This window comes from Aegilops tauschii, chromosome 3 (assembly GCF_002575655.3).
Source record: "Aegilops tauschii subsp. strangulata cultivar AL8/78 chromosome 3, Aet v6.0, whole genome shotgun sequence".
In the NCBI taxonomy this organism is placed as follows: Eukaryota; Viridiplantae; Streptophyta; class Magnoliopsida; order Poales; family Poaceae; genus Aegilops; species Aegilops tauschii.
The window spans coordinates 409951720-409967143 of NC_053037.3; the positions used below are offsets into that span (position 1 = coordinate 409951720).

At 49.9% G+C, this 15424-nt stretch overlaps 1 protein-coding gene across 1 annotated transcript; it reads right to left on the reverse strand.

Moving 5' to 3' along the window:
- Positions 1–2954: 2954 nt before the first annotated feature.
- On the reverse strand, positions 2955–3620 carry LOC109765565 (uncharacterized). The gene is made up of 2 exons (XM_020324359.3): positions 3318–3620; positions 2955–3228 (listed from the first exon to the last, which is right to left on the reverse strand). Exons 1-2 carry the CDS (start codon positions 3483–3485, stop codon positions 3181–3183), a joined length of 216 nt encoding a protein of 71 aa, XP_020179948.1. The 5' UTR covers positions 3486–3620; the 3' UTR covers positions 2955–3180.
- Positions 3621–15424: the final 11804 nt, after the last annotated feature.

A 15424-nucleotide genomic window follows, 5' to 3' on the forward strand; every position in this document is an offset into this window, starting at 1 on the left:
AAAATTCCTATAGGATTCAATCCTATGAAACAAACAACCAACATAGAAAAAATTCCTACAGATTTTAACCTTTTAAAATTCATTGAAAATCCTTTGAATCAAAAGAGCCCTAAGCTTTCTATAAAGCTGGGCACTCATAGCCTATTATCTAAAATAAGTGATGTTCAATGAGGATCAGCCATTCCACTTCGATTCTTTGAGGTGGAATTATCCTTTTCTAGTAAAAAAACAGTGGGAATATTTTATAATCTGACCCATGCCATGAACTAGTGCACATTGGGGCTAGAGAATAATATTGTTATTTAGGTTACGGTATGACGGTCCATGACTCTGTATGGATGGACAAACTGCAAGTTGGATTACAACCGCCCTAGTTGGATTACAACCGCCCTAGTGGGCGAACCAGGATCACAAGTTGGCTAAACTAAACACCATTCGAGTTGCTTTTTAATCCTTCGTGCTCGACATTTCCCACTACAGCGACCAATTCTTCACCTGTTTTATCACTCTCAATATGATTGCAAACGTCAATATCACTGTAATACCGTGTAGATTGGATTTAGTCCGAGGTCGCCTAGCCTCAGCATGACCCCAATGCTAGGTGACCTTACATGATGGCAATCAAATTTATTCTAGAATACTGCAATTTTCTTATAACGAGTTGCCTAAGTCTGAGTGTTGCAAAAGAAAAAAAGAAAAACCAAGAGCTGACCAAACTATTACTCCCTCCGTCCCATAATATAAGAGCGTTTTTAATACTAGTGTAGTGTCAAAAACGCTCTTATATTATGGGACAGAGGGAGTAGTAAATTATCACAGGTAAATATTTTCATCATTGACTTGCTCAGAAGAGTGGGCAAAGCTCATCCCAAGCAAATCAAACCACTCCAGTTTTCCAAAAGAAAATTTTGAAGCCACAAAAAAAGAAAACATTAAATTGACAACCATTGGCTGAACAAAAAGCTCATCCGTAATAACCTAGTACTCCCTCCGTCCCAAAATTCTTGTCTTAGATTCGTCTAGATACGGATGTATCTTTGTCTAGATACGGATGTATCTAATACTAAAACATGACTTGATACATCCGTATTTAGACAAATCTAAGACAAGAATTTTAGGACGGAGGGAGTATTATCCAGGCTACGAAGGACTTATTGCATATTAGCAGTTAACATAGAGACTTTACACTCAACCCAACTGACAAGTTCAGAGTACCCAACAGGTTTAGATTTTGGAAGCAACAAATTAAACAGGACTCTGTTTTAAGTTAATAGATAACCAGGGTGGAGAAGTATGGCTCCCCACTAACTTGAATGCCATCTTGACACTTGACAAGGTTGCATAACACTAGCATCTATGGGAATGCAAGGATTATCAGTGGACAGTGAGATTATGTGAAAGGGTTATCAATGGTTCAGCTAACATTAATATAGAGGCTTCTAAAAAAGACAAGCTGGATGAATACACCTCTAGGCTACTTTGAAGTGATATTCTAATCACTGATAAAGGGGGGATATCCAACACAAAACATGTGCTTTGAGAACCATCTAACGAAATCTGTTTAAGATCCCTCCGTGACAAAATGTATGACATTTTTAATGCCCTATGCAAAACCAAAAAACGTCTTATATTTTGATTCAGAGGGAGTATGTTACCACCTCTGTAAACAAATATAAGACGTTTTAGATCACTAAAGTAGACAGTACAACAACATATATATGATGGTGCATGACCAAACAACATATCCAGTCAAAATAAAATAAATATGTTAGACAGCTTCTTCTAATATCTCGAGTTACTAAAGGTGATACGATAGCATTTTTCCACATGAAGCAACGCTAAAATTACTATCATAGACTGACTCAGCTTAAACATACCCTTTAACCAAATAACGCTACACTAATGCTTCCAAGATGAGAACATCACAAAACCTATTATGTGTCCGAACGACAGCTAATGAAAGACCTCAAGAAAGCAGAGAACTCAGTTATAGAAAGGTGCTAGTACAAATATACTGGCATACACAGCATGACATATCCAATACTCATGTCTCACTTCATATCAAAATGACAGTCAGATATGTTTCAAACAACGAGTTTGACATGCTCTGCTAGAACACATATGCCATTAACTCTAGAAAGTAAAAAGCATACCAGGAAAAATTATATACTAATTCAAACCTCACTTTTTCACCACAGTTCTCACTAAAATTCATCTACCGACTGTTCGAGTAGTTTATGCAATACTATCAAAATTTGTAACAGATAGGTTCATCTGTATTGAATGTTGTGAAATTGGCACATACAAATGAATGCTCCGGTGGACAGGATAGGATGTACACGTACAAACAAAACTGCAAGTACACCACATATGTATGTAAATTTATTGTCACAAACTGTGGCCCGAACATAAAGCGCATACAGAGAACATACTAGTCGAATAAACTGAGGACAACTTAGGCCGTTAGGAGGATCACAACTCAAGCCATAAAGGTATCATATCTAGCAAACATCCACTCAAAATATATCAGTATAGGTAACAGTCAGAAGTAGATTAATGCCTTCATGGGGACCGAAAACCAGAAGAGGTTCAAGGTAAAAACTGATAGGACACTGCACCTAACGAAAACAGATAATAGAACTTCGAGTGTATATGAAGTTAACAATCAAATATCGTCTGAACTGCTTAGAAATAGCATAATTCTCGATAGAACTCCCAATACACTCAGTTCTATGCAGGTATGCCCAGTAAAACGTCAATGCTTGCAAACCCAGAATCAAAATTAAATACCAGGGTGTTCAACTAATATGGCAAATGATCAAAGTTAGAAGTGGGGCAAATAATCCATTTTCTTCAACTAATAGCTAAGCACACAAACATGATTGATATTGTCAGAAGGCCACACACTCGCCTGATATTACTCCCCATTCAATCCAAGCATAAATAAGATTGCATAACACAAATATTCACCTCAAATTAACCAAATCAGACTTCTCAGGTTTCAGCAATTGCAAGAACAGCATTTCATTACATCTTATTTAACACATATCGCGCACATGTGAGAACAAAATACGCCGGTCTGACTACAACAGTACGGGAAACAAACCGAATGGAGATTCCTTCTCCCTGACCGAAACCCTGCAGACGGCTCGGAGTCTCGACATCCACCGGAGGCGACGCTCACAGGAACTTCCTGTACGGCCGGCCGGCGTCCTCGTCCTGCATATGCTGCATCCATTCCAACCACACGCCCAGATTTGTTTTAGGGTTTGGAGAAGAGAGAACAAGATGTGGGCAGAGATGGGTCTGGATCTTACGAATTCGCGAACGATGCCCTTGTAGACGAGGATGGGGACGGCGAGGCCGAAGAGGCCGATGACGGCGAGGCTGCGGCGGGTAAAGCGGAAGTTGAGCTCGAGGTTCTCCCGCCCGGCGTTCCACTCCTCGATCCACCGGTTCTTGTTCACCTCCATGCCGCCACCCATCTTCTCGTCTCCTCTCCTTGATCCGCCGCCTCCTGCTTCCTCTCCGCTCTCAGAATGTGCCGATGGGCTCGCCGAAGATTGGTCTGGTTTGGTTCGTTGTGAGACGGGCAGACGGCCTCTTACTTCTGTACCGATTTAGGCAGACTCGAAAGCCGTGACCGCAACACGAAAGCGTACTTGCATATTGCTTAATGCAAACGTAAATGTTTTTTTATTTTGCGTTGTAAATGTTTTTTTCGCGAATACACAAATTTTCCGTATGTTTCACTGATATACAAAAAGAAATTGAAGTGAGAACATAAATGTGGTACATGCTGATTTTTTTCGCGAATACAAAAAATTCGCGTTCCTGGCTGATTTTAGAGTGATGGCGGACAGGCGGGGGCTAGCGGCTGACGGAGGTAAATCCGGCTGATCTCGAGGTAGGGGATTCCAAGCTAAGCGTATGATGGTACCAGGGACACGAGTTTTATCTAGGTTCAACTCTCTGAGAAAATAATATCATACGGCTTGCTTGTATTTATTGTGTTATAGTAAGTACATAGTGGAGGTGTCTACCCGAAGATTATAATGTGCCATCTATAGACCAAGCTCCTCGAGCTCCTCGGTTATACCCGAATGTCCTAGGGTTACAACATCCTAGTCAGCCACGTATGAGGAAACTGGATCTTCCATGAAATCAAGATTCTTGGTGTGCATGATAGTCTTCTGGATCCTTCCGTTTATGCGTCATGGGCCTCATGATGTGGCCCATTTTGGAACCGACAACAGGGTCCTCGGCCCGGCCCACCAGAAGGGGGAGGACTAATTCTGATGAGGACATCACTACCATAGTTACACCCACAGTCACTAATGTTACTTACATGGGACTAATTACTAGCGCTCGCGCACGCCAATTAAATTATCAGGTACTTTCATTTCTCGGTAACGATTCTAATGTTCATAAGAATATGATGCTGCCTAAATAGGATATGTTTGTTTTCTTTAGAAATGAAGGGCCTGACTTGGACAAGGAGGATGAACATTGGAGTATGATCAAGCATGGAGATGATGGCATGCGAAGCAAAACAAGAACGGAGTTTCTGGTGAAGTTTTTAGCACTTTGGAGCCACCATGATCACTTACAAGGACATGGATGAAATATACAAGATGCCCTTTCATAAATTTCATCCATAGCATAATATAGGTGTTGCGCCACCTTATTCCTGGGACAGACCCATATAATTTTGAAATACTACTTATAGTCTATTTTTAGTGTCCGTATTGTAGGGGAAATGACTCAGGAGGTGTTTTAGTCCCACTATGCCAAGGGGAGATGAAATCCTCTCTCTTTCCCCTACAAATACAGCCCTTAAGGCACCGTTTAGAATTTGGGTTTTGTTTAGATTAAAAGTTCGTCATAGCTGCAACTTCACGTACTTCGTTTGAGTTCTACGACCAGACAAAGACGTCATAGAACCCCACCTTCATTAATAAAGTCTTCCTATTGTATTCACAATATCCAGATTGTAATTTCAGTTTCTTGCTTGTTCTTCATTTGCATGCAGGAAACAACCCCTCATGGTCAGGTTGATCGTGCTCTAGCGTGGTCAACAACCTCTCAAAATTGGTTTAGCGGTTGCTAAGGCGCGACGTCCTCGCACGTTCGTAGTCGGATCGTCAAAGTCTACTCCACCAAAAACGATAGCCACCATCTCATTGAAAGACGAGACACCTTTGCCTCTATCAAGTGGTATCAGATCTCCAGATTGCTCGGTGAGATTTTCCAATTTTTCATAGTTTAGATTGCATCTGTTCTTCATACCTACAGTCCACAAAAAAAAGTTAGGGTTAGATCATCATATCCGAACCAATTTGAGCCATTGCATAATCTTTACATTGTTTTGTTTGTTGAATTTTCGGTTGCATCGTTGTGTCAAGTTGCTAGTCTTAGCATCTAGTTCTTTAGAGTTTCAAGTTTTGTTCACAAGTTGTCACACCGCCGCCGCACCATCGTCATCACCCCTGCCATATACCACCATCGCTTATCTGCCACCTCTCTGAGTCTATATAAAACATCCATATACCACCACCGATCCGAGTCCATATATCACCACCGATTCGAGTCCATATATGTAACACCCCTAGTGTCATGCTACAGTAATCCCCTGTTAATGGTGCCATGTCATCATGTTACTGTTGCTAATCTTCACTTGATCCAAATCACAATTCAAATTCGAATCCAATCTAAAGTAAAAAATTCATATTTGTCAGACATGAAATCTAAAATGTTCATCTTGTGGAAAATAATCTACAACAAATTATGGTGGTGAACCAACTTTTTTATGAAGTGGTCTAATGCCCCAAAACAATTATTTGAATGTTTTTAAATTATAAAAAGTTGCAAACTATTTCAAAGGCCTCCCAATCTTTTGTGGCAGTGACAACTATTGCAATGTAATTATGCGGCCAAATCCCACATTTTACAGAATCCTTTTGGCAGCTCAAAAATTTGCAAAGCATTTTCTGTAAAAAGAGGAAAAGAAATAGAAATGCATAAATAGGAAAATAAAGCATTCCCTGCCCCATTGGGTCTTAGCCCAACAGGCCGGCCTAACCCATCCCACTTTCCCACGGTCGCTTCCCCCTCCCTTCCTGTTCCTCTGCCTTGATCGCTACAGGGCGTGGTCGACCCCGACCACCTCGCCGGCCTCGCCGAGGGGATAAGAGCAAGCCCTACACCTCCTCGATTCCCCGCACCCCACTTGCCCCCTCGTCAAACCCTAGCGCGCCCCTTCCCTCCTCCCTCTCGCCCCCGCGCTCTAGATCCGCCCCTTGCCGACGCGCTCGTGGTCGTCGTCGCACCACCACCGCGGCCACCGGCCTCCCTACGTCGTGTGGTCGTGTTCCCGAGGACCGCCGTGCCCCCTACGTCGACTACGATGCTGGATCGAAGACGGGAGGGCCCCTCGACGACGCCAGCGGCCACCTCTTCCTCTACGGCCGTCGTCATCCACCGCGTCGATCCGCTCGTCACCGACCGTCCCCGGCCTCGTCGAGCCCTCCCCGAGCTGCGCTGTGAGCCTCGGATCCTCCTTGACCTCCCCTTGTTTCTTCCCGTGCCCCGTAGGTTAGCTCCCGTTGTAGCCTCGCTGTCCCGTGCCGCTCGAGCTTCGGCCGAGCTCTCGGTCACCCCGATCGCCTGCGCCCCGTGACCAGCACCGTTCCCTGCTGCTGCTTCCCGCGCCGGCGCTCCGCTCGCTTCTCCCCTACCCCGCGCCGGCCCTGCTCTGCAGCTGCTTGCTGCCTTTTCCGTTGCCACTGCTGCCATGTTGCGCCGCCGCTCGCTGACGCCCCGCTCCGCTGCCACCTGCACTCAGGCCCCCTCTCCCAGTGCCGGCCCTCCGCAGCCGCCGCCTGCGCCCTTCCGCTGCCGCGCCCGAAGCTCAGCTCCCGCCCGCGCGCTCCACTTCTCTCCCCTGCGCGCCCGTCACCCGCGTGTCGGCCACACCCTCTCGCCCCTGCTCCGTGCTGCTTCGGCCTGCCATCGCCGCCTCCTGCTGCTGCCGCCCGCACCTGTGCCCGCTGCCGCTGCCTCCGCTCCGCGCGTGCCGGCCACTTCCCCTTCGTCGGCCGCCCTCGCGTGCCCCTGTCGCCGCCATCGCCAGCGCAGCCCCGGCCCGGCCACGGCGCGCCCCCACGCCGTGCGTGTTCGGGTGGGCACCCACGCGCCGCAGCCCCGTCGCCCCGCTATGGCCTTGTGCTACTGACCACGCAGGCCCACGCCCTGAAAAACAAAAACAATATTAATAATTAATTAATTAATTAGATAGTTAATTAACTTAATTAATTTTGCCTAATTAACTAATTCGCTAATTAGTTAGTCAGAGGACTCTATGATAGTGGGGCCCCACCCCTAGTTAGCTTAATTGAACACCCCCTTTTAAAATATGTGACATTGACAGATGGGCCCCATTGACCCTGCTGACTGGTCAACATTGACCCAGTCAACGCTGACTGTACTGCTGACTGGGCACTGACCGGCCCCACACGTCAGGGTTGACCATGGTCAACTCAGCAGACTGATGACATCATGATGACATCATGCTGGTGCAATAACCCTATTTTAGTTTAATAATAAATCTAGGATATTGCCTAAACTTCACAAATTCATATAAAATAATCTGTAACTCGGATGAAAAAGTTTTATACATGAAAGTTGCTCAGAACGACGAGACGAATCCAAATACGCGGTCCGTTTACCTGTTAGATGCCTCTAACTATCTGAACATGGAACATTCCCCCTCCGGTCATATGTCTGACACAGGTCCGGAACCAGGAAAACATTCCCGGTTGAATTCCCCCTTCACCTATATCGTGTAGCCTTACGTTAGGTCACACCCCGCACAGCATATTGCCATGTTATGCTTTGTGATGCTTTGTCTGCTTTATATTTATTGTCTCTTCCCCCTCTTCTCTCTGGTAGACCCCGAGACCGATGCCGCCCCTGTGATCGACTACGTCGACGACGACACTTCTTCCCTTTCAGCGAAGCTTCCAGGCAAGCCCCCCCTTTGATCATCCCGATATCGCCCATTCCATTCTCTCATTCTTGCATTAGATTTTGCTACTGTAATTGGTTGCTCCTATTCTGATGCATAGCCTGCTTTTGTAACCTGCTTATTGTTACCTACATGCTTATCCTAAACTGCTTAGTATAGGTTGGTTAGTGATCCATCAGTGACCCCCCACCTTGTCCTTGTTGCCCCTGCTTCATCATTGAAGACCCGGTCAACGGGATCGAAGACCAGGCCCCGGCACCGCACATCACTTTCCCCCTAGTTGCTCGACACTACTGGGTTACTATCGAGTGCCGAGGGTGAGACCTCATCAACACTTCTGATATTAACCCTGTAGTGTAGCTATTCGGTCGTGGTCATCGAGGGTGATTCCGCCTTAACCACTTCCGATACGACTCTGTCGTGCAACCCCTCAAGTGTGAACCTCGAGGGTGGATCCTCTTACGTTCACCTTGATGATTACATCGAGTGGAATCCGTCAAGGGTGATTCCTCAGGTTTTCCCCTTGGTGTTAGACACACGGTTACTATGGTTACTATGACTTTACACTGAACCCTGTTACTAAAGACGGGTCGGCCCTGAGGGGTACCCGCGCGAGCATATTTGCGAGTGATGAGGAGTCGGGTTGACCTGGAGGGTACCCGCGAGATACTTACGAGGCATGGCCGGGCATTCCTAGCCCTTGCCGCAAGTCCTCGAGACGGGGCGACGGGGTCACATATTTCGTGAGTCTCTGCTTGTTACCGCGCGTTCCTAATCCACTACGATTTGGATATTTGATCCGAGCGGCCTCTGGCCTGATAGCACTAACCATCACGTGGGCATAGTATGGGCGTTCTACGTCGTATGCATCAGCCGAAGCTTAATAGACGTCAGCGACTGAGCGATGCGCGTCGGGTTGGACTGCGTAAGCACCTGCCTTTTTGAAGGAGGTAGCTAGGTCTGCTCACCGGCCGCCCTCGCAACGTGCAGGAGTTCCCGGGGCGATGGCCCATGACCCCTGGGGGCATAGGTTTAGTCCGGCGTGCTGACCTCTCTATTAAGCCTAGGTCGGGTTGCGGCGTATTGTTTGGCCGAGGCCGGGCATGACCCAGGAAAGTGTGTCCGGCCGGAGTTAATCGAGCGTGGTGGGTAAGTTGGTGCACCCCTGTAGGGAAGAAAACATCTATCGATAGCCTGTCCTACGGTAACGGACACTTGGAGTTGTATCCCGATCGATACAACTAGAACTGGATACTTGAGGTGATAACTGGATAGTATGGCTCTGGGATTGCTTTCTCGTAGGGAGTCCAGAAAGGATCTCTGACCGAGGTTCATAACACTACTACTACTTTACTTTATGCTTTTCTGTACTCTTCTGAATGCTGCAAGATGCTTGGAGCTGCTTGAAGATGCTAGTCTTCGATAGGCTAGGCTTTCCCCTTCTCTTCTGGCATTCTGCAGTTCAGTCCACAGATACAACCCATTTCATTGATACCGATGCATATGTAGTGTAGATCCTTGCTTGCGAGTACTTTGGATGAGTACTCACGGTTGCTTTGCTCCCCCTTTTCCCCCTTTCTTATTCTTTCCGGTTGATGCAACCAGATGTCGGAGCCCAGGAGCCAGATGCCACCGTCGATGCCTACTACTACGTGGAGACCGCCGACGACCAGGAGTATCTAGGAGGCTCCCAGGCAGGAGGCCTTGCCTTTTCGATCAATGTTGCTTTTGTGCTGGCCTTCTTCAGGCATACTTGTCTAACCTATGTCTATACTCAGATATTGTTGCTTCCGCTGACTCTTGTGTTTTCGAGCTTATGTATTCGAGCCCTCGAGGCCCATGGCTTATAATATAAAGCTTGTATTATTTTATTTGTGTCTAGAGTTGTGTTGTGATATCTTCCCGTGAGTCCTTGATCTTGATCGTACACATTTTTTCGTATGATTAGTGTACGATTGAATCGAGGGCGTCACAATATACGACCACCAATACAAGTCCATCCTATATTCGATTTCCTTTCGAGATACATTTGTCGTGAGATTTGTTATTTCTTGTCTGAGTAGGTTTCGGATTTCATCAATCTTTTCCGTCCGTAGAAGAGGGTGATTTCCAAAAAAAGTCTGTAAACCACCCTCCGTTTAGGCCAAATTTTTCCAAAAACGCACCTGTCAAAAAAATCAGGCTATCCTATTTTTAGGTGTTCGCGGGTGTTTTGAGATAGTCACCATTATAGAAAGTTATTTTTAGCAGTTTTCAATTTTTGGTCCTTGCAGTCGAAAAAAAAGTTAGTCAAAAAAATCATGCATATCATGTTTTTAGACCTTGGGAAGAGTTTTGAGACACTCGCCATTATACTGATTTTCTGAAAGAAAGAAAAAAGAGCGCAAAAAAAGAGCGTAAAAAAGAGATTCAGAGTCTACTCCTCCCTTGTTTACGTGCAGCATCGTGATTTTGTTAGTGTTATAGGCTCACGTCTCTAGCACGGTCTAGCGTAGGACCAACACAGTTCCTTCGTTGAGCGTTTATTCAACTTTGCATCTCTGAATTGATTATTGCTGACCCATTTTGCTACAATATTATAAGCCATCACAGCTCCATATACATCTACGTCGTGTGTTTGACTCCACCTAGTAATCGCTCTATCCAAGCTTTGAGGCGTTTTGACTACAACAGTTGCTGATCACCACCTGCTACTTGGTAAGAACGGGTAAGAATTTGTGATTAGCTTGACCAATTTGTGATTGTCCACCACACCACCACTTCCTAGTAGTTTGTAGGATCATATTCTTGTGTGTTTCTACACTCCTAACCATGACAGGATCACAAGCCGACGAGACTGACTAGGAGAACATGACGAACAAGGCATTACATGATAAATTTCAGCAAATGATGAGTGGACAGGTGCAAGATGTGCTAAACAGATTAGAAGAGGCCATAGAGAAGATAGATGGCATTGAGAATACGTTCGAGACAAAGCTAGATGGAAAGTTTAACGAACTACTTGCGCGTCTTCCACAACCACCATCGGCCGCACCTGTCGCACCTCTGCAACAACAACAACAACTTCGCCTTCCAAATTACGTGGGACAAGCACAGCGTGTGCCTCTCGAGCAAGGCCAACATTCTGGTGCCGTTGCTACTACTACTTTCTATGGCTCCTACTGCTGCTACTGTCGAGGAGTACGATGACTACGAGGGCGCTTTCAAGGATGAGGTTGATCCAAATCAAAACTACGTGCAACCACTAGCACCAGCACCAGGTCATCCACATAAATACAATCGGAATGTTAGGGCTGCACCACCCCCTCAGGTACGAGATCATGACCATATCCCAAAACTAAAATTGAATATTTCACCTTTGGAGGGTAGATACATTCTGATATATATCTTATTTGGGAGTTAGAAACTGAACAACGTTTCACATGTTTACAATATCCCGAGGATAAACGTGTTGATGTTGTTGTTTGTGCTTTCACTAGTTTTGCTTGTGTTTGGTGGTCTGAACATTGTCGCTTATATCATGATAATATCCCAACTACATGCGCTGCTTTGAAAATGCTATGCGTACTCGTTGGGTTCCACTATATTATCAATGTGAATTACTCCAAAAATTATAGCATTTAAGACAAGAAAAAAATCTGTAGAGGAGTATTATCAGGAATTACAAACTGGCATGATTAGATGTGGTATTGTTGAGGATAATGAAGCTATACTTGCACATTTTATGGGTGGATTAAATAGAGAGATTCATACCATTTTGGAGTATAAGGACTATAACAATATCACTCGTTTATTACATCTTGCTTGTAAAGATGAATGTGAAGTGCGGGGTCGACAGGCATTGGCGCGAACTAATTTTTCTACAGGTCGATCTTCATCATGGACACCACATACATCTTCTACTTCCACACGTCCTGCTGTAGCACCGCTGTCGTGGTGGGCGCACGGCAGATGCCAAGGGATGGATAAAGATAGGAGGAGGCTCGAGGGCACTGGTGGGCTCCAGAGGCGAGGTCGGCATGAGCGAGCGCGGGACACAAGACATACCCAGGTTCGGGGCTCTCCGGAGAGATAACACCCCTCGTCCTGTCGAGTGTAGTTGATGCGTATCAGTACAGGGTTGCTCCTAGAGCTGTCTGGAGGAAGAAGGAAGGCTGGCCAAGGCTTAGGCTGCTCCCTCTCCTTGGGTGTTGCTAGCTATGTGTGTGTGAGTGAGTGATCGATCGATCGCCCGCATGCATGAGGGCTTCTGGGGGGTTTATAGGTCAATCCCCCAGGGGTACAATGGTAATGTTACAAGGCCATGGGGCCGGGTTGTCATTGTCCGGGAAGCCGGCGCTGGGACCCGTCGGGGGGTCAGGGCTCGCCGGGTTCTCCGGGCATGGGGCCCGTCGAGTACGGGGGCACTGTTGGTCGTCTTGTCGATCGTAGGGAGTGGCCGGGTTGTGTCCGCTACAGTGGCGCTCTGTCCGGTCGCCGCTTGCTGGCGTCATTGGTGATGACAGTTGCATTGTTGACACGCCGGCCCTGGTCAGCGGGTAGGTGGGGCACTATTGCCACGCCCCGGCTGACTTGAGGCATGGGCGGGGAACTGTTGCCGCTGTCATTGGTAGGTGGAGACTCGTACCATCGTACGGCTGGGATGGGACGGGAGCTGACTTGCGACCGGGTTGGAGAACACGCCAAGGGTGGAGCTGGCTTGTTGGGGAAATCTTGATGCGCCGGGTTCAGCTGCCTTGCGCCGGCCGTTGGGGCCGGGTCGAGGGATTCGGCCGGGTCGAGGGGCTTGGCCGGGTCGAGCCGGCTTGAGGGGCGTTGCTGGCCCTGTTGTTTTTGAAAAGGATTTGGGTTCCGTTGCCTGCCTGGGGTTCATCCCCCCGACAGTAGTCCCCGAAGCTGTGAAGGTCCGCCGTCTTCGGATGGGAAGGCCTTCGCAGTTTCCCTTCCTTGAGGAGGCGAATTTTATTGCCGCCGGGTCCGGCAACACCCACCGTGTTCCGGCTTCCAGAAGACGGATCGCGGCACCTTGTCAGAGGCGGGAAACCGAGGAGTCCGTCGAATCTTGGGGTAATCTTATGGACTTCGCGCGGGCGCCACGTGGTGCCTAGAAGTCGGAGGGGCCTGACAGGCCACACGCGCGACGGGACAGGGTGATGCGCTGGGGCCCGCGGCCGCGCGCCCTCGGCCCACGCGCGCGGATTTATTGCAGTGTCCGCAAGTCGGTTGCCATTCTCGAGGCAGTTATTGCGCATGTACGTGCGCAGTTATTGCGGGGAAGTGGGAAAGGCGAGCGCAAACGATCCCACTCCCAGGCCGAGGCGCAGCTGGAGGCGGCGTCGACCCAGGCCTGGGTCGACGCTGCTGCGACGTGGGCGCGGGCAGGCGGGGAGCCAGCATGGCCGGAGATGCCGGCAGGGACGGTGGCGGCGGCGACAGTCTTCGTGCCGTCGCGGGAGGGAGGCGCTGCCAAGGCGGCTGCGCGGATGTGATGGACCAAGACCGGGAGGTCGTCGGTGTCGGGGACGACACCCCGCCGCGGACTGATGTGGTCGAGCGGACGGGGACCGACGGAGGCGGCGGCGACGCTGTTTTGGAGGAGGCACCGCGGATGGCGCCGGAGGGGACGCCCCAGGCGCCGACGAGCGAGGCACCGTTGGTGGTGAAGCCGCAGGCCGCTCCGGCCACCGAACCGGCGGTGGTGCCGGAGAGGGCGCCGGCCGCAGGGGGCGTGGCCAGCGGGGAGCACGCCCTGGTGCTCAGGTCAGGGGGTCGCCAGGCCATCGGGTCGCAGCCGACGTGGAGCGGGACCAGCGAGGTCTTCTTCGGGCCTCTGACCCAGGAGGAGGCGGCGATGGCCGCCGTGACCCGGCGCCTTCGAGGGCGGACGGATCGGATCCAGGCCTTCGCTCAGGCCGAGGTGGAGCAGACGCAGGAGCTGGAGCGCGCCGCTTGTAAGTTTCCCTTGCTTTCTTCTTTGTGGGGGCGCTCCAACGCACCCACTGGGTGTAGCCCCCGATATTCGGGCCAACTGCGTAGCAGTTGGGTCGAATGTTAAACCACTATCTTGTGTCGATCGTTGCCTTCTGCAGCAACTGGACTCCTACCGGGTCAGTGTCTTCAACTGGCCCCTGGAGACGCACCGGCGGCTCAAGGAGAAGCTCGCCGCCAAGGAGGAGGAGCTCCGCGTCGTGGCAGGTATTTTATTTGCGTGCTCTTTTTTAGTGGGGGCGCGCTAGCGCACCCACTGGGTGTAGCCCCAGAGATTCGGGCCAACTGCGTAGCAGTTGGGTCGAATCTTAAAATAGTACTGTGTTTCTGAATCTTCTTCAGCCGAGGTGCTGTCCTGGAGGACCCGGCTGATTCGGGCCGGCCTCCACTATGACCGGCTCGTTGCTGACGCCGGCCGGCTTGGGGCCGATGTGGCGAGGGCGGAGGCGACGGGAGCCCGACAGGCGCTCAATGAAGCCAGTCGGCTGCGGGAGCAGCTGGAGGGCGACAAGGGCCGTCTTGAGGCCGAGGTGGAGCGCTTCAAGTCGGAAGCCGCCAAGGTCGTGGAGGTGCAGCAGGCCCTTGCCGAGGCGGACCAGCAACGCGGCAAGCTGGCCGACGACAAGGGTCAGCTCCAGGCCGAGGTGGAGCCTCTGAAGGCGCTGGTGGCCGCGGCGGAGGAGACCCGCCAGGGGGAAACCTGGTGCCATGAGGAGGCCGCGAAGGCGTTCGAGGACAAGGACGTCGAACTGAAGGCGGCCCTTGCCAAGGTCGCCGAGCTGGAGAAGGCGCTCCAGGAGCGCGACCGCACCATTGCCCGGGAGCAGCGCGGTACGTTGCTCGAAGCGCAGCACCTGGAAGAGTCCTTCTCCAGTAAGTGCTTTCCTTGGGTTTTTTACCGTGTTGGGACCCCGGCTTCTTGTCCTTGGTGACTTTCTTCTGACTTGCTTTTCTTCTTAACAGGGGCCTTCCTGGAGACACGCCAGCTGGCGGAGGAGGCGGTCCGCTTTCAGCGTGACCCGCAGGGGATCGTTGGCTCCGGGACCGACCCGCAGGTGGCCTGGACCTTCCCGGAGATCGTGACCGCCACCGAGGCTCGTTTACAAGTCTTGGGCGATCAAATGGGGAGGCTCTCTCAAGCCGGCGCGGCCATGATAGCGGCCCTCTGGCCGGGTTCCGTCGCGCCGAACAGCTTCACGTGGCTGGCGCGGTGGTTGGAGGCGGGGCCGGATTGGCTCCATGACTGGCGCGTTTCCGCCGCCCGTGCTAGCGCCGAGATGGCGCTCAGGTTCGCGATGTCTTGGCATCCGGACCTGTCGCTGGATGCGTTGATGGGCCAGCGAGCCGGCTCAGAGAGCCAGCTGCAGGCGGAGGCCGGCCGGCTCGCTGCTCGGGCCAGCTATATCGCCG